This window comes from Protopterus annectens, chromosome 2.part1 (genome assembly GCF_019279795.1).
Source record: "Protopterus annectens isolate FY-2018-M chromosome 2.part1, PAN1.0, whole genome shotgun sequence".
Classification (NCBI taxonomy): Eukaryota; Metazoa; Chordata; order Ceratodontiformes; family Protopteridae; genus Protopterus; species Protopterus annectens.
The window spans coordinates 668,856,023-668,883,042 of record NC_056729.1 but is presented as its reverse complement, the minus strand read 5'-3'; the positions used below and the strand labels follow the sequence as shown (position 1 = coordinate 668,883,042).

Below are 27,020 nucleotides of genomic sequence, written 5' to 3'. Positions count from 1 at the left end.
GTTAGGCATGGGGCTTTGTGGGTGGGAAAGGAGCTCGAGTTTGTTGGCCTCCTCGAGCTGGAGTACTGGCTGAGTCGGATCCAAGTGTCTGATCCGAATCCATACATTGAGGAAAAATGAAAATGGGCAGCACAGATGTAACATTATTGTAAGTACATAACTACTTTTTTCCTGCTTTTGGAGGAGACATTTTCCTATTCACTGAGGATGATGGGGCTCAACCATACAGCTACCCTCAATGGCTTGAGCAATCCTTCCATTAATTTCAGTATGAAAGCCAGTGGTATGGGCTGTTATTGACAGAAAACGTGTTGACAAGGATTTTGAAGAAGCCATTAAAAATATTGTCTTCACTTTTCCCGTAGTTAAAGCATTAGGGAAGAGGTTGAGAAGCCCTTTGCCTGTTTGCCTTTTTATGTGGATCATCTCATATCACTTGGAGTTTATGTTGTTAACCAGGACCATAACCATTGTTACCCAGAAACTTTCCATCTCTTTGGACATTGCTAGCTCTTTGGCCACATAAGAAGAAGAAGAAGTAATCTCTCCAACATCTGCAAACTCTCCTTTCAGATGCCGAAGAAGAGAAGAGAAAATGTTTTGGAGGTGAAATATTGGCACAACTTAGAGCAGCACTAGAACATGGTCTTTGTAGTTGCAGAGCACCTCTAGTCAGACGGGAGTTGTACACAGATGGTTAAGGCTACGACCAACTAATGTGCTTCATGCTGTAATGCTGTGTTTTATACACACACACACCACCCCAGTTTCTACTTTGTGTTCAGTGACATGCCATCCATGATGATCTTGTCTTTGAAAAAAATCTGTTTGTTGGTGCTGAAGGACTTGATATCTGGTAAACAGAACCTTAAAATTAAGGAATCTTCTATAACCACCACCTGAGGTTCTACTGTCATTTCCTACTCATAGAATTGACCCTTATATCTATCTTGCTGACGTAGCTAAGTTACTGGGCAGGTCTGAAGTACCACTGTCCTTTGGAATATGCCTTTTTGGAATAGCAGCCATCAGAATCTTCTACTGTATACTAAATTTTGCCACCTTTAGGGTATGGAGTTGAAACACTTTACTTTCTGAAGCAACAAAGTATATGCTGCATTGATTATTTCAGTTACCATTCACAATGCACACTTAACTATATACTAGACCTTCCAAAATAGCAGTGGGAGCTAATCCAGAGTCGTCTTGACCCCAAAGTGGAATCTTTGCTTCTCCTTAAGATAGATGACCAGGTAGAGGCTTGTAAGCACCCATTAAAGTCTGTGTTTCATACATCTGACACACAACATGAAATGATGGTGTAGGTGCTTCAGAGGGACTCTTGCATGCAACGATCCTACTGACAAACTCATCAGCCTTGCCAGAATACTCCCTTCCTACATTGAGCCTCTTATTATAAAGAGGCAGTTACTGACTTTTAAGGAAAATCCAATGCCACATGTCATCAAATGTGTTAGAGAAAAGGGGTAAAGACAACCTTTCACAGCTTACAGAATGCATCAGTGAGTTCATTTAAAGACAGCTTATCAGATTCCTTGCAGTTTCCTGCTTGTTGAAAAAGTAAACCCCCCTTACCCACAGGTGATTTTGGGGGTTGATCTGATGTCAGTTTTCATTCTGTTCTCAAGTGATGGGTTCGGATCTGATCTGTTTGATCTGACTCATCTGTTGCTAAAGCTCGTGGCAGCCAGAAATTCTCGTGCTTCTCCCTTACCCATAATGCACCAACCCCAGTTACCTCAGATCTCATACGCAGTGGTCTTCCATCTCTCTCGAGCGTACATCAGATAAGTTTCATATTTTCTCTCAAACATTGTTTAAACAAAACTTTATATCTTTTCCTGTACCTTCGTCTTTAAATTTCTTGTGGTTTCTTACAATTTCTTATATTTCTTCTGTCTTTAGTACATTTTTCTGTACCTCTCAAATACTATCATTAGTATCTTTCTTCCCCCTATGACACTATTGTAGTTTCTAGTTTTACCATTGGCATTTCCATCTCTCCTTTTCCTTTCCCAAAAGAAAAAAAAAGTCATCATCTTATCTGTCCTATTGCATTGTATTGTTAATGATGACTGATAAACCAGCAGGATTTAAAAAATGTATGAAGTGTAGGAACAATCTGTCACTATCCAATACCCACACATTATGCATCTATTGTTTGGGTCCTCTCCATTTTCAGGAAGATTGCTCTATATGTAACTGCTTTAACTCACATGTTTTAGTAGTATGGAAAAATAAAATAATTCTCAAAGATCTTCTTTCTTCATCTTTTGGAGAGGCTGTATTAGATGTTTTTTCCTCCACTAAGTCAAAAAATCCTCTTCTCCAAAACCATCGTCCTCAGCTTCGGACTTCTCAAGAAAGAGGTCTGAAGGATCCGGTCTCAACCCTCACCTCTAAAAAAGTTTAAAATCCATGACATTGTCAAAGAAACATTATTGGATCCAACACCACCTAAGTCTGATCCAGTGGAGTCAAAGCTCAGAGATCCGACTTTGTTGATCCAGGGCAATCTGCCAGATTACTACCCAGGGCAAGGTACTCTTTGTCTCTGGATCAAATTCCTGACCGGTTACCTTCCCCATTCGTGGAAAGACCTGGGTCGCCATCCATTTACTCCACCTTTCTTCCAGAAGCCTCACAGAAGATGATGTGAAGAGCCAGACTGGTGTTCCTTCAGCTTCTACCCTCTAGGTCAGGAGAGTCATATTTCTGCTACTCTCCTGTTATGGAGTCCTCTTGTGATTCCTGTACCTTCAGAGTTTTTAGATCCGAGTTGTATCTGACTCAGATCCGAGGATAACTTTATCTTCAGATCTGAGATCTACTCTAAGGGCTCTGATTCTGTAGGATTTGGAGAGCCCCTATGAGCGGTAGTCTGTCGGATCCGAGGTGTTCCATTCAACTCCGAAGCTTTCTGAGCAGTCTCTACACCTTGGTGCCTAGGCACTGGCTAGCTTAGATCCGTCTTCCACCTGGGAAGTTTTGCCCGTGGAGCAGGGGAGGCCTACAATTCATTCGCTTGTCTACTTAGATCCATTTTTTCTCTCTCTCCCAGCCACTCTGCCTTTGAGGCTGCAAAGAGTATTTTCTGCCTCACAGTTAAGGCAGATCCTTCCCCCTTGAATCCTAATACCCCTTACCTTCCCATGATGTCTCAGTGCTCAGAGCTTCATGATCTCCTTCCACAAAGACAGCCAGTATCAAAACCCTAGGCACCTACTCAGGGGATTGTAATCTCCTCTTATGATACCTCCCCAGAGACCCCAGTTAGGAGGTCTCTAGGAGGAGGACGTGTAGGAGGAAACACTTAGATTCCCCAGAGGAGTCCATCACTGGAGATCCAGATTTCAATGAAACAAAGGATCTCCCCAATCACCTCCTGAAAATGTCTCCTTTGGAGACATCCTAGTAATTCTTAAGCAGAGAGGTGGTTGGATGTCCAGCAACACTACGTCTGAGGAATCTGTTCTCCTGGAGGCTTTTGATACTGGACCCTCTACCTCCTGGGTGACTCCGCCTGCAGATGACCTCATTGATTTGATCTTACTGCAGGATTAGAATGACCCTGTCACCATAGATCCCATTCCTTGCAAACAAGATGGATAATAGCACCACCAGTGGATAGGCAGTATTGGGGGAAGAGAGTTCCTGTTGATGCCGTGGTCATTGTGGCGGCCACCAAGAAGGAACTAGCTGAGGAAAGTTCCACTTTCCATTCTTCCAACAGGGAGTTGCAGGCGATGGACAGATCTGGGAAGTGTCTATGCTTCAGCAACATTCGCTTTGAGGTCTCTGAATTAATTGACACACTTTACTAGGCTTCAGAGAAATTTCATCAAGGAGTTATCCGGTGCTGTTTCTGATGACATTCAGGCATCTGTTGCTTCTCAACTGATGACCTTCTAGTCCATATCCAGTCCATCCATGAAGTTGATTTCACACGTAGTGGAGGGAACCTCAAGGGCAGTGGGTTCAGGTGTTACCATAAGGTGGGCCTGGATGTGCCTCTGTGAGTTTGTGGAGTCTCTCAGATCTTTCTTTGTTAGTACCCCTTTTGACGGAACATCTTTATTTGGCCCCAAGATAAAAGAGAGACTGTTAAGACCCTGTCCGCCATGGGCATGTGTTTTTTGACTCTTTAAAGAACCTCTTCCAGGAATCAATGAGGTGGTTGAAAAATGTGGTTCAAGAAGTCTCAGGGTCCTTTTCAGGACACACGTGGATGAGGTTCCCCAGAGGTAGAGGAGGGAACTCGAATGGACTAAGATTCCCCTTTTGTGGCAGAGGAGGCCCGCAGAACCAGGGTTCCAGAGAGTCTTTCTTTGATAGACCCTAGCAGCGCTCCTGAAAGGAGGCCCAATTGTCCATCTCTAGAGACAGGGAACTTTTATCCCTACACCAGAGGGCCTGGCTAGATGAAACAAAAGATACTTGGGTGCAGAGGATCATTTCCAGAGGATATATTATACCCTTTTCACTTTCTCTCCCAATCACAAGGAAAGTCATCCAAGAGGTCCCACCAGACAGAATCCGGAACTTACTTAAGGTTCTTTTTAGTGCCAAAGAAAACAGGGGACTGGAGATCAATCCTGGATTTCTCCAAACTAAATGATACAGTTCGAATAACCAAGTTTTGGATGGTCACGGTTCAGTCCGTTTTCCCATTTCTGGACAAGGACAATTGGATATGCTGTATAGACCTTCAGGATGTGTACTTATCACATAAAGATGAACAGATGGTCTAGAAGGTACTTGCGCATCCGGCTGGGAGCCAGTCCTCATCAGTTGAGTACTGTCCTTTGGACTCACCACATCCCCCAGGGTGTTTATCAAGCATATGGCAGTAGTAGCAGCTCACCTCAGACTGCAAGGATTCTGAGTGTTTCCATATCTAGACGACTGGTTCATTACCACTATGACCAGGCATCAACTCATACATGCAAGAGACAGATTTGTTCTCGACTTGAATTTAAAGGACAAACTCCTCAAATTGTGAAACCAAAACAGTTAAAAACCAGAAAAACGGCAACAGCAGAACCACAGCAACACTGTTTTTATTGTAGATAAAGTAAGCGCTTTTGTTGGTGTACCCCACCAACTCCACCAACTTCATCAGACAAAAATGTACAGCGACGAAAGCGCTTACTTTATCTACAATAAAAACAGTGTTGCTGTGGTTCTACTGCTGCCTTTTCTTTTTTAAATTTAAAGGAGCTGTTCTAAATACAAAGAAAGCCATTGCTTTCCTTCCATTACTGGCAGTTCAGACCATAAGATTTCAAGTCAAAAAGATAATATGCAGCACCTCGGTTTCAGCCTAACTGGTCATTCAAGCTCTGAGATTGATGGCGGCAGCAATAACCTTAATACCACTCGCCAGGTTTTACATGAGACTTCTATAATTTTAGCTACTCGGTGATCTGTTTTTTATCAACCAATGTCTTACAAGATAAAAATCAATCACATCTGCAAGAAAGATCTGAAAAGGTGGATTCATTCAGACCAGGTTCTACAAGGTTGTCCGTCCATTCCCCCTCAGCCCAAAGCCTTGGTGACCACGGACGCTTGCCAGTTGGGGGGGGGGGTATTATCTGGGGAAGACAGTCCAATGCACCTGATCCCCCAAAGAGGCCAGTTGGCATATAAATCTCCTGGAGATGAGAGCAGCGCTGTTCGCATTGCATGCATTTCGGAATGCTCTCAGTTGCATTACAGTTGGGCATGCCATTTGTCTGGTACTTAGCAAACAGGGAGGAACCAAATCTTACCAATTATGTCGAGAAGCTCTCATATTGTGGCAGTGGGCAGTTTCTTCCAATTACTTTCTTTTAGCTACACACATCCCGGGGAAGTCTAACATGATAGCAGACAAATTGAGCAGGTGCATTCTTCTACCTCAAGAGTGGTCTCTCACCAAAGGATTGCGAACACAGTCCTCCGACAGTGGGGCCGGCCTTGCTGCAATCTATTCAGTTCTCCACTGAACAAGTGCAGCAGCTACTTTGCCCTAATCCCCCCACAGGGGACTCTCCGAGGGATGCTCTACTTCACGATTGGCCCCCCGGTCTCCTTTACGCATATCTTCCCACTCCATTAATTCCCAGATTTCTTCAAAAAGCTGCAAGATTGAAGAGCAGGGTCATCCTCATTGTTTCTTATTGGCCTCAAATTTGGTTTCCCTTCCTTTGGCCTTAGCTTATTCAACCACCTTGGTTTCTGGATCCAACTATATGGACCTCCTGTCTCACCCAACAGTAAGATACATCCAGGCATAGTGAATCTCAGGCTGGCTGCCTGCTTTTTCCAGTTCCATTAACAGCCAGACAACCTAAGATCTCTTCTCCTATGCAGTCATATTCTTTTGTCCTGCCACAGACCTTCACCAGAAAACTATACTCCAGCAAACAAAAGAGATTTGTTTTTTGGGCTCAAAACTGTAATACTTAGCCTTTCTCAGCCCTCATTCATAATATCTTGGAATTTCTAGGGCATCTTTTTGAAGGAGGAGATAGTTATTGTACTGTTAAAGTACAATTAGCAGCAAATTCCAATTTTCATGTTGGAATAAGTGGTTCTTCTGTAGCATCCCATAAGTTGAGCAAAGCTTTTTTGAAAGGCACTCTACTCTTAAGGGCACTGCTTAAAGATCCTACACCACGTTTGGACCTAAACCTTGTGCTGCAGTATCTTACACAATCTCCCTTTGATCCCTCAGCTACATGCAAACTCAAACATCTTTCATGGAAGACAATTTCTTAGAGGCCATTACCTCAGTCAAAAGAATTTATGCCGTCCAAGCATTGTGCTGAAAACCTCCATGCTTGATTTTCCATAAAGACAGAGTTACCTTGCATACCAACCCATCATTTCTTCCAAAGGTGGTGTCAGACAGCAGTATAAATCAATCAGTTTTTCAATATTCTTTCCCAAATTTTCTAACAAAGGCAAAAACATATTGCATTTGTTTAGTGTTCATAGACAGCTGCATTTTTGCTTGCATAGGACACAAAAATCAGAAACTCTAATCAGTTTTGTATCATGCTACCAAAGTTACTCTATGTAGATGGATAACAAATTGCATTTACTTTGTATATAACAAATTGAGCATTGCTCTGGCAAAACATGTTTGAACCCGTTCCACCATATCCATGGCAACATCTTCAGTTTTTCAGTCTAGTGTGTCAATGTATGACATTTGTGCAGCAGCTACTTGGGCTACTACCCATACCTTTATTACTCATTACAAATTAGATCTGATCTCCAGAGGAAGGAAGGACATCTTTTGGTTCTGTGGTGCTCTGGAATATCCTTCCTTCAGTCTGCCCTGGACATTAGGTAGCTGGGGACTCGGTCCCATCAGTTGAAGACAGAATGAAAATTGACATCATCAGATAAAAAAAGTTACGCACCCATCATAACATTCCATCGGTGTTGTCCATTTTCATTCTTCAACTTCACTCCCACCAATCCCCATCCTTAAGGCTTCTGGAAGAATGAGTGCTTAATGGACCTGTATGTCCTCGTGTTTTTGTATAAGCAGCGGATATAGCTTCTCCATAATAATTTCCATAGTTTACTTTCTATTAAGGCAGCAAACAAGATCTGAGGTAATCTGGGTTGGTGCATTATGGGTAAGGGAGAAGCTCGAGAGTTTTTGGTTTCCATGAGCTTTAGCAATGGCCAACTTGCATCTGAGGAATTAGATCCAAACCAGTCAGTTGAGGAAGGATGAAAATGGTCAGCACAGATAGAACGTTGTGGTGAGTACATAACTTCTTTTTTTGGGAAACATGTCAATGCATTACATGCTATTGTTACAGACCACAGGGTTATTCTACTGTTGGTAGTTGAGTTGCAATTTGCACGTTTGGAGCAACAAATTCCTGAATCGCCTCTTCTTCCATTCTCACTCTAAGAACATGTATAACATCCAGTTATTACAGTACACCATTTCTTTTTGACCATGACAACTTGGAACCCTTCATGGGAATTCCTAACCTCCTTCAATGTGGGATATGTGCTTTTTACAGTTTTGCCTTTTTAACTTCACCTAATACTTAATGAATTCAACTTTATGTCTCTATCTCTACCTTTGACTGGGATTTGGGATTAGTTTCCAGTAGTTACTTCCCTGACATAACCACAGTCTTATCTTTGCCACTGTCCTTTTCCGCGACTAAAATAATTGGATTGCATTCCTCTTGTGGACTACAGTGCCGATGCTTAAGTTAGTAGCTCATCTCCTGACATAGCTACATTTTCAGTGGATGCCAGTCCTACTAGCAACAACTCTGCATCCACTTTTACCCCACCCCACCCCGTGTCTCCCTTCACTTAAACAGGATTTATTGTGGTCAAAGTCCTTGCCTGTTAACACATCAGCAAGCATATCGTCAAATAATGCTGTTTTCTAATACCTTTTATCACCTTCCCATTCAAGGCAATGGTTTGAAAAGACTACATATCTCAGCTCCCTAACTCTAATTGGCGTCACCTTCAGGAAATGTTGTTAATTGCTAGGTTTTATAGTCAGTTTATTAGATGCAGTATTTTTTTTTTCAGTTATCTTTCCCTCTGAGTAAACAACTTCTACAGCTAAACAATTTTGGCTTCTAAGCAACCCTTCATCACAGTTACCCATTAGACTTCTTATTCTTAACCAGCCTAACTGGGCAGTTTACTCTAAAATGCCTCACTTGGTTGTAAACAGAACACCTCCTCACTCCACCTGTATGTCTATTGTTGTTACCACTTGTATTTTCTTGAAGAATTTACAGGAGTATCTTTGCCTGGCCTTTGCCATATGCTAACCTTTACCTGGCCTTCTCCCCATTGTAACCTTTGAAAATATGGCACCAAGCTGCATATTCACAGCCACTTGTGCCCTACTGTCCATGTACCATTCAGCACTAGCCACCATTGGCTGTACTTGTTATACTTAGTGTCTGTAAGCCAAATCCTAAGGTCCTTCTCCCTCAGGACTAGGTCAAACATCTTTTTTTTTTATTACAATATGTTGACCTCTTCTGTTCATGTGCAGGATCTAGAGGGCATTTTTCACTAAAAAAAACAGGACATTCATCTTCTGTTTTCTTTTTAAACTTATACATTTAGATGTTCTGGCTGAAATCACTGTTGCAGTATTCCTGACATATGGGTTGTCACCTCTGACTTCCTGCTGGGGTGCCAAAGCTTTACTTTCCCTAGGTCTTACCTCCAATGTATGACCTCAGGTCTTATGCATTGGTTCATAGTTTCATAGAAAGTTACTAGGCTGTTGGCCTTAGGGTCTTTACAAGCCTAGCCATGTTATACTCTTGTTCCCCTACTGACCAAGTTGTATGGTCTAGTTTTGCAGCACAAGTCTATGATCAGCACCAACTGCCCTTATCTTAGAGGGACATGGGTGACACCCCTGGGGTAAGGTTACGGTCTCCCATCCAGTTGTCTAAGTTATGCTTAAATAACATCATTGAGGACCTCTGTTTTACATGAACTGGCAGTTTGTTCCAGAGGAGTGGGAATCTCTGGGAGACATCTGTCTCCAGCATATACTGTTGATGTCGCAGGCTAGGTTAAGCTCCCTAGAGCAAGTGAATCTTGTCCCATTTGACTTGAGAATGTGCAGAATTTCCATTAGGGCAGGGTCTGAGACTGCTCTGTAGGCCAGACACACGTTGCCTTTCAGCAGCCTATAAGATAGAGTACAGTGACAGGGCCTTCAGTCTGTCTTTGTAGGTCATGTGTTGAGGGCCCTACATTTTTACTCCCTCTTTATAAACCCCTTGTAGTTCTTTATAAACAGAAAAAACATGCCAGTATGTATTCAAAATGTTGAACATTTTGAGGTGTATGTAGTAATAAAAGAAATGTGGGACAAATTACTAGCTCCAGCTTTAATCTCCTTATCCATTACAAGGGTGTTAGTCCCAAAATTATCTAATAGAGGGGGATAAAAACCTCTAATTCTTTTATTTCGCACCTCAAAATACACTTCCTCAGTAAGTGCACCAGGATACCCCCTATCCGAAAACATTTCAATAAGTTTACCAGCTTCCCTAAAAAAAGTGTCATCCTCAGAAGTCATACTTGTTAACCGAATGAATTGAGCTTTTACCAAACCTTTCTTCTGATGGGGTGGGTGACAGCTTTCATAATGCAAATAATTCGAAAAGGTTGGTTTTCTATAAATTTGACTAACAAATCTTCTCCCCACACAGTCTTTAGAAAGGTGAACATCTAGATAATTAATCTCATTCTTGTCCCACTTAGCACTAAATTTCAGAAAGCAGGTAGTTTGATTGAGGTATTCAATAAAATTTTCTAAATCTATCTGTGGCCTTCCAAAAAATAATGATGTCCAAAAATCTGGGATAAAAACTTCAAGGTGGTGAAGGGCCAAAGGAATTCAACACAAAAATGGGGGCACAAGAGGCCCCCATTGCCACCCCTTTTTTCTGGAGAAAATAATGGCCATCAATGTACACAAAATTGTTTATTAACACCAATTCCATCATCAAATCCAAAATATTGATCTCATTGTTAAAAAAGTTCCCTTTTCCATAAGAAACTCATGAAACCAATCAAGCTCTATCTCATGTGGGATGACATTAAACAAGTTGTTCACATCAATAGTACAAAAAATAAGGTTATCATCAAAGCAAACTTCAGAAACCTTGCTCAGAAAATCCCACGAGTCCCTACAAATATGTGTATATCCAGCCAAAACATTTTTTAGTCTAAAATCCACATATCTAGCCAAAGAGTGGGTTTTAGACCTCGAGGCATTAACAATTGGACAAAACAGTAGAGCACATAGATCTTTGTGGATTTTAGGGAGTCCAAATATGGCTGGAACAACGGGAAATTTGACATGTAACAAGAGACCATAGGTCTGTATCGATCTGACCTTGGTCCAACATGTCTTGAAGTAACCAATCAATTTTGGAGTATGCAGTGTTCATCATATTTAAAGATGTCTCTTCATAAAAATCATTGTCACTAAGGTGCGAAAACATTTTGTTCAAGTAGTCTTCCACACCCATTATTACTACCCCCCTCCCTTGTCAGGTTTCATAACCCGAATAGACCTGTTGGTACAAAGCTGTTTTAGAAATTCGGCTTCAGTTCTGGATAGGTTATCAACTTTTTTCAAAGAATTACCAGGTAATAAATTCCTGAAATCAAACTCGCAAAGCTTTTCAAACACTATCAAAGGCATAGGGAGTGGCGGGTTAAACAGACTACTTTTTCTTAAAGTTTCCTCAACATAAGTAACTTCAGCATTTTTAAAAATCAATTTGAAATTCAATTTGCACATAAGTTGTAAATCAATGAAGACTTTCGTTTTTACTGTGTGTCGTAGGTATAAAGTTAAAACCTTTACTAAGCAAGTCAGCAAATTAATGTCAAAGCTCACATCTGAATAGTTGAAAATGTTGAAGTCCACACGAGAATTCTGAATAATATCCACATCTCTATTAATAGAAAGGCATGGAATACAAATGTTTTCAAAGTCACAAACACTCAAGTCTAGTTCCTGTTGTTTTTGCTGCTGTTCCAGCATTGGTAATAACTATTCCCATTCTGGTTGCGATCTCCCCACGACAAGCCCTGCTGATAATTCTGGCGGTTCCTGATCCTCTCTGATCGCCTCGGGGATTCCGGGCCTAAAGGGACTGGAGTTTCAACCTCTGGGTCATCATCGTGATGGTTGGAGAATGCACCACTTTCCTGGGTTGATACCAAATTGTAGGGGGGTTTTGGATAAGCTGTACCATTACTGTAATCCAGCCGGTCACGCTTATATTTCCTTTCCTTTCTCCCCTGTACTTCCAGGATAATTTTATCAATATCATGAAATATAATAATTGTCCTTGTATTGATCAAACAGTAAGTCATTGTGTTTTCCCATCTCAAGTTCAGTTGCTTCCAGTAGTAGCCCATCAATGGACTTTTGGTTGTACTTGATGAGCACCTCCAGGAGTTCACTCCCCTGGCGGTCAAACAAATTAATGAGTTCAATATGAAGAGGGGAATTGGGTATTAACCCATTCGGGTATTTCCAATGTTGTAGCCCTTTCGAAATACGATTAAACTTGATACTCTCTCTAAAATATTCATTTTCTATTTGTAATTTCCGTATCTTAAGCATTTTCTCTTTTAACAAGTTTAAGGACTCACGAAGTGTGCACTGGATATTTGGTCTGTCATGTTTAAAACAAACACTTTGTTGAAACCATTTAGACAAATTTAACGGCTGTTCCTGAACCTGATTTCTTAACACTTCAGGTGTTGAATTAAATTCACTGCTTGATCCACCAGATCTATTGGCAACAACCTGTTGTGATACAGGATTCAAAGGTTGAGCAGGAGGGATAGAATTGTTGTCAGACCCAGAAACAGTACCTGCATTAAAACGAGCAGCCAGCTCAGATACTTGCGTAGTAAGACATTGTACCAGTTGAGTTAAAAGCCCTACTTGTCCAGAAAGTTAGTTTGTGTTGTGTGTCCACAGATACTACAGGGTCCCCGAGTCCCAAAAGTTCCTTTTCAAAAATCCTATTGCAGATCCAGAGACTGTTTCACAGGGGCCCAAGGGCATTAAGGCTTCTACTACTAAAAATCCTACCCCTTCTGGTAGAGACTCCAGGGCGCTGGATAGATGGGGTAAAAAGGTTTATACTTCAGCAGCCTTGGCAATTAGAGCTTTACACTGCCAATTTCATATGTTAAAATATCAAAATGTTATTGGTCTGCTTAAACAGAAAATGATGTTGATTCCTGACTGTGTGGAAAATAAAGACTTACAAGATTTAATGCATTCTGCTGAACAAATTGGAAAACATACTTTGCAATGTGGTTTTGATTCTTTAGAGGCCTCTTGCAGGGCTGCTGTTACTGGGTCTGTGCTTAGAAGGCATGCTTGGCTTAAGGAGCAATATTTGCCTGATCATGTGAAAGCTAAATTGTTGGATGCTCCTTTAAATCAGGACCGCCTGTTTGGCAACAAGGCTGAAGAAGTTCTTAAAAAGGTGGAAGATAAAGCTAAATCTATGCAAACTGTTAAAAGATTTTTTACAAGTTCAGCCTTCTAGATTTAGTAGGCACTGTCCCTCTAAGAATTGGTCCTTTCCAGCCCCTTCCAGGTCTTCTCAAGCCAAACCCAGACACAGCAAAAACCTCCGGATTCAGTCCCAGGGGACTCGCAGAACTAAGCAGTGGGGGGGGCCCTCCACTTCAAGTCTCGGAATAACAAGATACCCCCCATGGTAAACTGTCTCAATGACTGCCTTTTAAAATTTCCAAGCACTTTTCTTCTGACTGCCCCTTTGTTGGGGAAAGATTGCTCTTCATACAAAGAACTGGGAACTCATTACCCAGGAGAAATGGGTTTTAAATATAGTGTCCCAGGGATACAGATTTCACTTCCACACGTTGCCAACGCTAAGTGGGTGGCCGGACCTTACCCCCAAATCAGTGGGCAGAGGCTCAAAAACATGTGCTTTCTGTCTTAAGCATGGGGGCTATTCAACTGGTACCAGAAGAGGAAAAGGGACAAGGTTTCTACTCCAGACTTTTCCTGGTACCCAGAAAAGACATATCATGGCGTCCAATCCTGGACCTGTCTACTCTAAACACCTTTCTGGAAATTCCAAAATTCAAGATGCTGACTCTTCACCAATTACTTCCTATGCTAGGCAAAGACGCCTGGTTGGCAACACTAGATTTAAAAGTAGCATACCTGCACATCCCTATCAGGGAATCTTGCAGAAGATACCTACGCTTCAAAGCAGGCTACACACACTATCAGTTCTCTGCACTGCCCTTTGGCTTATCTACTGCGCCCAGGGTATTCACAAAGTGCCTAGCTCCAGTTATTGCATTTTGCAGACAAAGAAGTATTCAAATATACCCATACCTGGACGATTGTCTAATTCAGGCAGAAAGCCAGGACATACTTTTGAATCATCTGCCGTTTGTAAAAAGGGTTCTAACTTGTCTGGGGTACACCATAAACAAAAAGAAATCACAACTGGTACCCTGTCAACAAATTACATTCCTGGGAGCAAGCTTGAATACAACTTCCCAGATGGCTTACCTCACGCCAGAAAAGCAAATTCATTTGACAACCTACTTCAAGCAAGTGGCCGCAAAAACCCTGTTATCTGCAAGACAAATACTGCAAGCCTTGGGGTTCATGGCCTCCTGCATTCTTCTGATTCTATATGCAAGACTGCATATGAGGAAACTACAGTGGTATCTAAAAAACCTATGGAGTCAACATTCTCACAACCTAGAAACAATGATTCCTATCATACCTTGCCTACGACTAGATTTCCTTTGGTGGGCAGAGGCCTGCCACCAAAACAAGGGACTACCTTTCACACCACCCCCTGCCGCCCAAACCCTAACGAGATGCATCAGACTATGCATGGGGGGGCTCACCTGGCAGGCAAGTGCATTCAGGGCAAATGGAACCCAAGTCAAATGCACCTGCATATCAATCAAAAAAAAATGTTAGCTGTACAGAATGCTCTGACAGCCTTCAAGGACTGCATTTCTCCAGGACAACTAATGGTAAAGACGGACAACACCACGGTTATGTGGTACATAAACAAGCAGGGGAGTACACATTCTTACCCCCTCTGCAGACTAGCCATGACATTGTGGAACACAGCCTTGAGCTACCAAGTGCACCTACAAGGTCAATTCCTACCAGGAAAATTAAATACACTGGCAGACGGACTAAGCAGAAACCTCATGGACCCACACTAGTGGAAACTGGAACCAAGGATTTTCAACATGTTGACAAGCGAATGGGGGAGCGCAGATATAGACCTGTTTGCCTCCCCCAAGAACTACCAATTGGACAAATTTTGCACAAGAACTTCCACAAACAAGCCTGGAAAGTGGATGCTCTGTCCTTCAGCTGGAAAAACCTATGCCTATGCCTTCCCCCCACTGCCTCTGCTTTCCAAAGTACTATTAAAAGTCAAATAAGACAAACCAAGGATGATTTTGATTGCTCCAGACTGGCCGCACCAACACTGGTACCCCCTCCTGCGCAGTGTGTCACAGTTATCTCCATGGCACCTGCCTCAGACTCCTTCCCTGCTGTCTCAGCAGGAGAACCAGATTCTTCACCCTCAGCTTCCAACACTGAACCTTGCAGCCTGGCTAATTACTTAAACTCTCCCTTAGCATCCCTCAGCAAACCTGTGATGGATGTCATCTTAGAGGCAAGGAGGCCTAATACTAGAAAATCTTATGCTGAAAAATGGAAAAGATTCTGTGCCTGGAACCAATCTCAAAGGATGAGCACAGCAGCACCCAATTTACCTCAGATTGTACAATACTTAACTGAGATGCTTCACAAGGGCCTGTCTTTTTCCTCCATTAAAATCCACGCCTCAGCCATTTCAGCTCATTATAACACAAACCTCCCCTCTTCTCTCATCCACTGCTCAAGCAGTACCTCAGAGGGGCCAAAAATTTGAGACCACCCAGGAGAGCTCCAACCCCAGCCTTGGGACCTTAACTTTGTATTGGAGAAACTCAAGTCTACCTCCTTTCAAGCCAGCTGCTATTGCAGACTTAAAATTACTTTCTTGGAAAACAGGTTTCCTTTTAGCAATCACTTCAGCTAGAATCTTTCATGCGAACAGGGTGTCACTCAGAATCAATCCATCCTTCATGCCCAAGGTGGTATCCAGTGTGGCTCTTAATCAGTCCATTTATTTGCCAACCTTCTTTCCCAATCTACAGAACAAAGGGGGGAACGGATTCTGCATTCCTTGGATGCGCATAGGTAACTTAGATTCTACTTGGACAGGACTAAAACTCAAAATCTGAGCAACTGCTGGTAGCATTTGCTGCAGGGTCAGAGGGGAAGGCGATTTCAAAATAAACCATTTCTAAATGGATAAGCCATTGCATTCATTTTGCTATAAGCACCATGGAAAACCTATTCCCCAGTGGATCAGACCTCACTCCACCAGGGCTGCATCTACTTCTACAGCCTTTCTCTGAGGCGTTCCTACCAGGGACATCCTAGAAGCTGCTACCTGGAGTTCTGTACATACTTTAACCAAGCATTGTCATTTGCCAATTTTCTTTAAATCCAGAGCTGGCTTTGCCACAGCAGTCTTCTAGGGCCTTATAGCTGGCCCTAATGCTATCTAAACTTCTCCTCCCAACCATAGATTTGGGAATCTACCCAAATGTAATGTCTACAACAGTGAAACACAAAGAACATAGTGCAGTTGTGTACACTTACCATAAATGTAGATGTTTGAGTGTATTCACTGTTGCAGTCCCGGTTACCCTCTCTCCTGCCCCCTAACTTCTTTTGGCTATACCTCTACTTTCCTTTACTATGCTTAAAAGCCTTTTTGGTGTATTTTCTTTTTTGTTGGAGGTATACCTTTGTGTTTTTATGTTTAATTGCTCCCCATTAGGGAGGCACCTGACATCTGGGGCAAGAAAAACTGAAGTAATGGCGTCGGCTGCATGTTTTATACCCTTGACTTCATGGAAGAAGGGACAGCAACTGACACAGGACCCAAGACTTAATCAGGCCGACTGAGGGCAACCTGCAAGCAGATTACCCAAATGTAATGACTGCAACAGTGAATATACTCGAACATCTACATTTATGGCAAGTGTACACAACTGTGCTTTTCTCTTTCTCTGGCCTTGTCTCCTTTGCAATCTGTGGATCTTGGATCCAACTCCAGATCTGATATCTCACCCTCAAGGGCTGAGCCACCCCGAACCTTTTCAGCCTCAAGCTCACAGCTTGGTTTCTCCACTTCCAATGATTGCCAGGCATTGTAATCTTTCCTCTCCACTAAGTGATATTATTCTGGCTTCACATAAACCATCCACCAGAAAACTTTACGCCGACAAATGGAAAAGATTTGTAATTTGGTCTAGACAAAGAGAATTGGATCTACTTTCTGCTCCCCTCTCTGCGGTACTCCAGTATCTATCAAAGTTATTTTTTTAGGAGGGTGCCGCAGCTTCAACCATTTGTGTCCATTTAGATGCCATTTTGAATTTTCATAATGGTTTTGGGGACTCCTCTTTAATTTCTCGTCTGAGCAAAACCTTTTTGAAAGGAATCTGTCAGTCAAGACCCCCACTTAAGCAGCCCACTGAACCCTGGAGTCTCACACTTATCTTGCAAGCCTTGACATGATCTCCCTTCGAGCCAGCAGCCACATGTGACATCAAGTTTCTCTCCTGGAAATATCTTTTTCTAGTGGCTATTTCTTTGGCTAGATGCATTTCCGAACTCCAGGCTCTTTGTGTCAAGTGTCCTTGTCTGATTTTTCATAAAGACAGAGTATTACATCGGACCAATCCTTCCCTTCTCCCCAAAGTAATTTCCAAGTTCTCCATTAATCAAACTGTTGATTTGCCTGTGTTTTTCTAACAAAGGAGAGTATTGTTTACATTTATTGGATGTTCACAGACAATTGAGGTTTTATCTGGACAGAACAAATGTAATCAGGAAGTCTGACCAATTATTTATTTCCTTTTCTGGTCCAAAAATGGGAAAGTCTGTCTCTAAAGTGACTCTATCCAAATGGCTTAGAGACTGTATAACCATCATTTATAAGCTAGAAAGAAAATCTGTCCCTCCAAATATGAAGGCTCACTCTACCAGATCAGTGACAACTTCTGTGGCATTCCACTCCAGAGCTTCATTGGGAGCCATCTGTACAGCAGTACGTGGGCTCCCCCCCCCATACCTTCATCACCCATTACAAACTGGATCTGGTCTCTAGGGGAAGGGCGTCCTTTGGTTCAATGGTGCACAGGAATGTTCTTCCTTGGGGCCACGCATGGATAATAAGGTAGCTTGGGGACTCTGTCCTATCAGTGATGAATAGAATGAAGATTAACAACATCAGATAAAGAACTTATGTCTTACCATAACGTTCTGTCTGTGTTGTTGATCTTCATCCATTCATCACGTCCCACCCTCCTTTTCCCTCCTTAGACGCTCCTTGGGGGGAACTTTGCATCCTTTTCCTGGGCTAAGGTTTTTGCTCGGAGGCAGCTCTTGCTTTACTTGCTAGGGCAAACTCGATCTGAGGTAACAGGGAGAAGGGGAATATGGGTAAATGCTTAGCTCAAGAATTTTTGGCTGGTGCGAGCTTTGGTATAAGGTTGACTCGGTTCCGAGGGCTCGGAATCGAACCCATCAGTGATGAATGAATGGATGAAGATCAGCAACACAGATGGTACGTTATGGTAAGATATGACTTCTTTTTTTTTTCATCTCCTTTGCACATAAAAATTGGGACAAAACATATCTGAGGTAACCCTGTCCAGATGACAGATTTGTGTGTGTGTGTGTGTGTGTGTGTGTATATATATATATATATATATATATATATATATATATATATATATATATTTATAGGTCTAGGTCATTTCACTGAATGCATATTTCACTGAAAGTCAAATTAGTGTGCACTTATCACTGAAAGCTCAATTCACTGAAACACATTTCACTGAAAGTTATATATGGCCTTTCCCCCACTGTAGTGCGACCCTGGAGTTCCCCACATCGGGGGGTATGGGTATTTTAAATATTTTGAATTATATACATGGATACTTGCAATTCCAATATATTACTTTTTCTAGACATAATATTTACGTAAAATATGTGGGGGGCTAAGGCCATATATAACTTTCAGTGAATTGAGTTTTCAGTGAATTGTGCTTTCAGTGATTTGTGTTCAGTCATTTGAGTTTCAGTGAAATGTGCATTCAGTTAAATGTCCTAGACCCATATATATATATATATATATATATATATATATATATATATATATGTGTATATACATATATATATATATATATATATATATATATATATATATATATATATATATATATATATGTGTGTGTGTGTGTGTGTGTGTATATATATATATATATATATATATATATATATATATATATATATATATATATGCATTTTTCTTTTCCCGAGAATTCCTATGTTGCTGATATTTGTACTGCATCAACTTAGTCTACATTGTACACCTTTGCCAAACACTATAAGTTGGGCATACTGGCCAGATCCAGGGCTGTCTTTTGAACAGCCCTATATGGCATCCTATTAGGATGTTGCCTAGGGTTTACTGGTGGCTTGGGATTCTAACCCATCGTTTGGATCACCATAGGGCTAGCCACCCAGCAGTGTGAACATTGGCTTTAGATGATTGTCGCTGTTGAAATGACACACTGACGTGCAAAAAATGGGAAAGGGAATTGTGGATTGATGAATTTGGATCAGAAGGACGAGATGAACAGGATACGGACATTATATACTATAATGCTGAATCCTTTCATTCTAGTCCATGTGATTCAGTATCCCTCCCCATCCAAACTCTCATTTTCCTGTGGACCTGACAGACCATCAGGAAGCTCTTCAGCCCATATCTTCTATGTACCTCTATGAATAATGACCTTCATTAGTCAGCAAACTCAGACTGAGTAAAGTTCATACCAGGGGAGAGAAATACAGGATGGGAAAAATGTTAAAGGAGTTCAAGGCATGGAGGAGTAACAAACCGGATTCAATAAGCAGTTCATTGCCCATCAACAGTATCAGACAAGCTAAGATGAAAGGGTCCACGTTATAGTAAGTACATAACTTTCATTTATCTCCATTTGACCCTGATTCTTGTGAAATTCTTACCGTAGAAAATAGTGTTGCTAGTTGCCTTAACCTCAGTCAGTGGTCTTTCTGAGTTGCATGCCCTTGTGTGTTTTCCTTTCTTTAGTTTTCCATCAAGACAAAGCAGCAGAACTAGCCCTTCCTTTGTCTTAAGTGGTTATAGTTATTTAAATCAATACATCCAACTTCTGTCCTTTCCCAATCCCCAGGATAAAGGAGAAATGATTCTTCACTTGCTAGATATCCACAGCTAGTTGAGGATGTTCTTCATCTCACATTGCTGCAGTCCTTACACTTGGGGTAGTCCGCTGTCCTCGAATATCAAAGCCGGTCAAGGCGCATTTGACTGACACCGGGACGCCAGGGAACAAATGCGCAGGACCGACGTCATATCCTCAGTCTTTTTTGCCGCATGGTCCGATGCAGAATGAAATTGTTCGATTTCGGAGTTTCAGACCGAATCAAAGTTGGAATATTTTAGTTTTTCTTGCCTCAGTGGTTTACCGGATGTCAGAAAAGTGAATAATTGTATTTCTTGTGGGAAACAGATACCGATAGAGACTACCATACTTTGTGTATTCCTTGTTTAGGGCCTGAGCACGACGTTGTTGGGTGTCGCTCTTGTGCTAGATTCAATAAACTATTAAGAGGAGATTAGATTGTGCCAGGTTAGTCTTAAGCGGTGCAATTATAAAATGCCGCCGGATGCTCCGAAGCGCAAGGACAAAGCTGTTAAACCTAGGCTAGAGGAACCGTCAGTACCGGACGTCGGTTCTTTAGAGGTGTCTGTGGAGCCGGTGGTTCCACCGGAGGTTTCTTTGGGTTCCCAGGGAGAGACTTTGTTGTTGCAGGATGTGGCCTCTCAGGAGGCAGGCCAGGCTGATGGGGCTTCTCAGGTTACTATACTCCCTCCCTGCCTAGGGTGGTTAGGCCCTCTCCTTCTGTGTCCAAGGCTTCTCCCAGGGGCAGGCCAGGTTTAGCTTCAGTTGGTGTTACCCCTAGTTCTTCAGGGACTGTGCCCAAGAAGCATATGCTTAAAATGGCAGAAGATTTGATTACTTTGATTAGAGGTTCTATGCCCCCTCCTGATAAGAGACCTAGGGTGGAGCCTGAGCTAGGGAGTTTTGAGCAGGCTTCAGATGTTTCAGAGTCTTCGGCTGAAGACTTGCAGGAGTACTCTCCTTATTCTGATTCTGATGTGGATGATTCTACTCCTTCTGCTTCTCCTCCTGAGGATTTTTCTTTTCAGAAACTCTTCATTCCATGAGGGAGCATTTTAAGTGGGAAGGTCAGGACTTCTCTGACTCCAGGAAAAGGCTTAGGGAATTTTGTTTTACCCCAGCATAGGCCTTTGGCTATACCTCCTGTTTTGGATGTAGTGGAAGATGTTTTACAGAGGCTTCTCTTAATCCTGATTCTTTGCCTCCTGCTCCTGTTAAACCGGATAGGTATTACAGGGTGCCTGAAGCTCATAAGTTTCTTTTAAGAGTCCTAGGGCAGACCCAGAAACTGTTAGCCAGGGGCCTAAAGGTGTTAAGGCTTCTGTTGTAAAGAATCCGGTTCCTGCAGACAAAGAGGCCAGGGCCTTGGATAGATGGGGAAAGAAAGTTTATACTTCTTCCACTCTTGCTATGAGGGCTTTGAATTGCCAGTTTCACATGTTGAAATACCAAAACTATCTCCTCTCACAATTGAAGTCTAAGGTTGATGCTCTGGCAGAAGGTATTGATTGTAAAGAGTTGCAAGATTTAGTACATGTTTCTGAACAGGTGGGTAAGCATTCTTTGCAATGTGGTTTTGATGCTGTACAGGCCTCTTCTAGGGTGGCTGCCACTGTCAGTTCTTCAGGCACGCCTGGCTGAGGGATCAGAATTTGTCTGACCATGTTAAAACAAGGATTTTAGATGCTCCTTTGCAATCTGACGTGTTGTTTGGTTCTCCTGTTGAGGCAGTTTTAAAGAAAATGGAAGACAAGGCTAAGTCTATGCAGACTGTTAAAGATTTTTTGCAGGTCCAGCCTCCAAAGTTTAGTAGAAATTGGCCTACTAAGGGGTGGACGATCCTTCTTATGATTCCCAGTCTAGGGGTAGATCTAGACGTGGTAGGGGCAGAGCTCAGGGCTCTTTCAGGCCTAGAACAGGGAGTTCTCCTGCACAGTCTTCGCGTGAGGCCAGGGGTCAGTCCTTAAACAGACCCAATGACCTACCTTTTCAGCTGCCAGAGCCTTCTGCCTGGCAGCACCTTTGGGAGGAAGGTTGGCACTTTTCAAAGAAAATTGGAGTTTAATTACCCAAGACAGATGGGTATTGGATATCATACACCACGGTTACAGGTTTTATTTCCATACCTTGCCTCCTTTCAAAGGCATGCCAGACGTTCCTCCTCAACAAAGAATAGAGGCTCACAAGCAAGTTTCTCTGTTGCTCCAAATAGGGGCCATACAGCCGGTCCCTATGCCAGAAGTGGGCCTAGGATTTTATTCTCGCCTGTTCCTAGTACCAAAGAAGGGGAACACGTGGAGACCAATTTTGGATTTATCTATCCTCAACACTTATCTGGACATTCCCAAGTTCAAAATGTTGACGTTGCAGCAGCTTTTACCTCTGCTGGGCAAAGATCATTGGATGGTAACTTTGGATCTCAAGGAGGCTTACCTTCATGTTCCTATCAGACTAAGTTGCAGGAAGTATCTGCGTTTTCGAGCTGGGACTTCTCACTATCAGTTCTCTGCATTGCCCTTTGGCTTATCTACTGCGCCCGGAGTGTTCACGAAAGTTCTGGCTCCAGTGATAGCTTTCTTCAGGCTAAAAGGAATACAGATCTATCCTTATTTGGATGACTGCCTGATTCTGGCTCCAGGAAGTGAAGAGCTTCTTCATCATTTGGAATATGTGATAGCAGTGCTAAGATGCCTGGGTTATTCTGTGAACGAAATAAAGTCCAGTCTAGTACCCTCTCAGGACATGTGCTTTCTGGGTGTGAGACTGAATACAGCATCCCAGATGGCCTTTTTAACCCCGGACAAACAAAAGAGTCTTTCCCTTTACTTCCATCAACTATCTCATCAGTCCGGGCTGACTGCAAGGACAGTCCTTCAAGCCTTAGGGTTCATGGCATCTTGTATTCTGGTGCTTCCCAATGCCAAACTGCATATGAGGAAGCTGCAATGGTATCTTAAAAATGTATGGACACAGCACTGCCAGGATCTGGACACTGTCATTCAAATAATACCTTGCATTCAAAAGGAATTTTTGTGGTGGGCTCAGGAATGTCTTCTAAACAAGGGACTCTCTGTGACCCACCAGGGCGGAGTCAGATTTTAACGACAGATGCCTCAGACAAAGCTTGGGGAGCTCATCTAAATGGAAAGTGGATACAAGACAAGTGGCCTGCCAGACTACTACATCTACATATCAACCTGAAGGAGATGTTAGCAGTCCAGTTTGCATTAATAGCTTTCAAGGAATTACTTCTTCCAGGGCAGGTGTTGATTCTAACAGACAACACAACTGTCATGTGGTACATCAACAAGCAAGGGGAACGATTCTTATGCTCTATGCAGGCAAGCAATGATTTTGTGGGAGACTGCTCTCAGTTTACAGCTCAATCTTCAGGCAAGGTTTCTGCCAGGAGCACAGAACTCCTTAGCAGATGTGTTGAGCAGATTATGGATCCCCACGAGTGGAAATTGGATCCTCATGTATTTCAGAAATTGACAGTGTCATGGGGAACTCCAGACATAGATCTGTTCGCTTCTCCACTAAACCATCAGCTGCCAAAGTTTTGCACAAAAGGTTTCATCCCACAGCTTGGAGAGTGGATGCTCTTTCTTTCAATTGGAGCAATCTTCATGTGTATGCCTTTCCACTTCTGCCTCTCCTCCCAAAGGTACTTCTAAAGGTCAGACAGGACAAGCCAAGGATGATTTTAATAGCTCCAGATTGGCCTCGACAGCACTGGTACCCATTACTGAGAAGTCTGGTACAGAAGCCTCCATGGCCTTTGCCTTCGATTCCACACCTGTTGTCACAGGAGGACAGCCATTTGCTCAATGTCAAGCTTCACTCTCTGCACCTAACAGCCTGGCATATTCTGTTTTGAACCATAGTGGGCCTCCACTTCCTCAGCAAGTTTTGAATGTTATTTTGGAAGCTAGAAGGCCTAGTACAAGGAAAGTGTACCCAGACAAATGGAAGAGATTTTTATTTTGGAGTGCAGCAAAAGATTTTGATGTTTCTGAGCCTAATTTGTGTGTAGCTCTTCAATATCTTACTGAGTTACTGGACAAAGGTTTGTCTTTCTCTTCTATTAAAGTTCATGCTGCAGCAATTTCGGCTCACTATGATTGCGACCCACCATTGTTTTCTCATCCTTTGTTCAAGCAATTTCTTAGAGGGGCAAAGAATATAAGACCCCCACGAAGAGCTCCTACTCCTGCTTGGGATCTCAATTTTGTGTTGGAGAAACTCACTCTACAACCTTTTGAGCCTGGAGCTACTTCTGAGTTGAAATAATTGTCATGGAAGACTCCTTTTTTGTTGGCCATTACCTCTGCAAGAAGGGTTTCTGAATTGCAGGCCCTTATGGCGGTTGAGCCTTTCTTGATTTTCCATAAGGATAGGGTATCATTACGCACTAATCCTTCCTTTATGCCTAAGGTGGTTTCTAGTGTGGTTTTAAACCAAACTATTCATTTGCCTACTTTGTATGCAAATCCCCAAAAGAAAGGGGAAAAGATTTTGCACACTTTAGATGTACATAGGCAGTTGCTATTATTTGGACAGAACTAAAGGGTTCAGGCAGTCTCAGCAGTTGTTTGTTTCTTTTGCTTTGAGTTCTCAGGGCAAGCCTGTGTCAAAACAAACTATTTCTAAGTGGATTGGGTTTTGCATTGCTTTCTGTTATTCCCATCATGGCAAGGAGATTCCAGCTGGGATTAGGCCTCATTCCACTAGGGCTACTGCCACTGACAGCTTTTGGGAGTGGCAACCAAGGATATTTTGGAGGCAGCTACTTGGAGTTCAGTGCATACTTTCTCTAGGCATTATCACCTGCCACTTTACTCTAAATCCAGGGCTGGTTTTGCCACTGCTGTTTTGCAGGGCATTTTGGCAGCTCCTGCTTCCTTGTAGTTTAGCCATCCTCCCTTACCTCTGCTTTGGGATTCTACCCAAGTGTAAGGACTGCAGCAATGTGAGATGAAGAACATAGTACAGTTTTGTACCTACCAAAAATGTAGATGTTCGAAGATCCACATTGCTGCAGTCCCCTCCCTCCTTCCCTGTGTAGTTAGAGGTGGTTGTGTGGGTTGGGTTGTACATATTGTGTATATTGTATATATTGTACATATAATTAGTGCAAGGGTGGTTGGTTGGTTGTTTGCTGTCTTTTGGTTTTGACCTTTATTTTTAGGGTCTTCTGACATCTGGGGCAAGAAAAGACTGAGGATATGACGTCGGTCATGCGCATTTGTACCCTGACGTCCTGGTGTCGGTCAAAAGCGCCTTGACCTTTGATATTCGGGCCGAGGACAGCGGACTACCCCAAGTGTAAGGACTGCAGCAATGTGGATCTTCGAACATCTACATTTATGGTAGGTACAAAACTGTACTTTTTATCTAGAAAAGACAAAAAAACTGAAAATCTGAACTACTTTTTATCCTGTGAAAGAATGAAATTAGGTCTACCAAGTCAAGCAGATCATTTCCAAGTGACTTTCCCTTTCCATTTCTTTTTACCTTCTTCATTGCAAACCTCTTCAGGGGCAGACAGGAGCCCATTTCACAAGAATTATGGCTTTCTCTGGAGCTTTTTTCAAAGGCTTAGATTTTAAGTGCATCTTAGAGGCAGCTACTTGGTCGAGCACTATAAAGTAAATGCCTTTTCTAGAGCAAGTTTTGCAAAACCATTCTTCATGGTTTGCTGATCTCCAGTTCTATTGCTTCACCCTCCCACCCCTTCCTCCTAATTGCTTTGGGATTTATGCCATAAGCGAATAATACTACAACAGGGATCTAATAAAAAGCATAGTACAGTTGTGTAAGAACTTAATATAACAGTAGATATTTGAATAGATCATTGTTGCAGTATATACCCCACATCTCCATCCTACATATACTCGTTTTCTTGTACAAGATGGATCTCTTCTATCTCATCCCCTTTATTTTTGTACTGTTGTCTGTCCTCTCATAAATATCAGGCTCATTCTTTCTTCTTTGGGGCAAGAAAATGTGTGCATTCATTACAGGCCAGATGTACAGCACACGAGGAAAGTGCCTAAGCTTTTGTAGATTGTCCAAGATGTATTGGCAGCAAAGTGAGACGCACAATGACTGTGACCCACTTGATCAAATGCTGCTGCTATGGTAGGTTCTTGCACAAATGTAAATTGTATTTCAAATCAAACATGAGCACAAGAGTAATTTTTCCTTTTTTTTTTTTTTTTTCAGATACTGTTGGAAGTCCTATCAGCACAAGTTAAAGGCACCGTATGTCTGGATTATTCAACACATTCACTTAAAAATTCAAACTGGCATTGTATTGAAGTTTTGTTTCAAGTGTTTTCTGTTTTTAATGTATAAAACTGTAAATTAGTTTTTGATGCACTGCCTTTTAAAACTGTTTTTCCACCTCCTTCTCCTGGTTGTACAACACTAGATTTATTTGCAAATTAGAAATATGCAAAATTCTTAATGCACTGTTTTCCTCCATCCTACTTCATTATTTTGTTTCAACTTAATGTGTGTTAACGTCTTAGATGGAGGAAGTATTTTAAATAGGTTTAAGTTGTACTTTTTAGTTTAAAAATAAATTTTTAACTTATTTATTTTGTGTAATTGATGTGCATTTTGGAAATTACAGTAGGTAAAAAAATTTCAATTGGGCCAGCAGTGGTGTGAACAAGTTCCTATTCCATGTATTTGTTTTTTGTTTTCCTTTTTTACAACTGAGGAGTCTTGTAGTGAGATAAGAAGTGACCATCTTTTTACTGATTCAGTCACAGTCTCTCATGATTTTCAAGTAGACAGGAGCTCTCTGCATAAGGGTTAATACTTGTGTTGCTCTTCTGCTACTCTGGGGTGTGTGTGTGTGTCTGTGTTCCATATAAAAGCAACATTACTCAGTCATTTTCATTATTTCAAAGCCACTAGTCACTTAACTGGCAAACTGTTATTTTAGCCTAATTTTTACTTAATCATTTTAAATTGTACTGTTTATGCTTGGTGAAAATATTTACTAAACTGGACCATTTGGAGTGATGGCTGTGAAATTAGTGAAGCCACTAAGTGTG

General features: G+C 42.0%; 1 protein-coding gene across 1 annotated transcript in view; it reads left to right on the top strand.

The window, feature by feature from the left end:
* Window positions 1–26,553, top strand: part of PCM1 (pericentriolar material 1) — a gene marked incomplete at its 5' end in the record, with an annotated part of 3,258,627 nt that extends 3,232,074 nt beyond the window's left edge. The window contains one exon of the mRNA XM_044063494.1: window positions 26,179–26,553. Within this exon, the coding sequence (XP_043919429.1) occupies window positions 26,179–26,210 (32 nt within the window). The remainder of the gene's footprint in view (window positions 1–26,178) is intronic.
* Window positions 26,554–27,020: the final 467 nt, after the last annotated feature.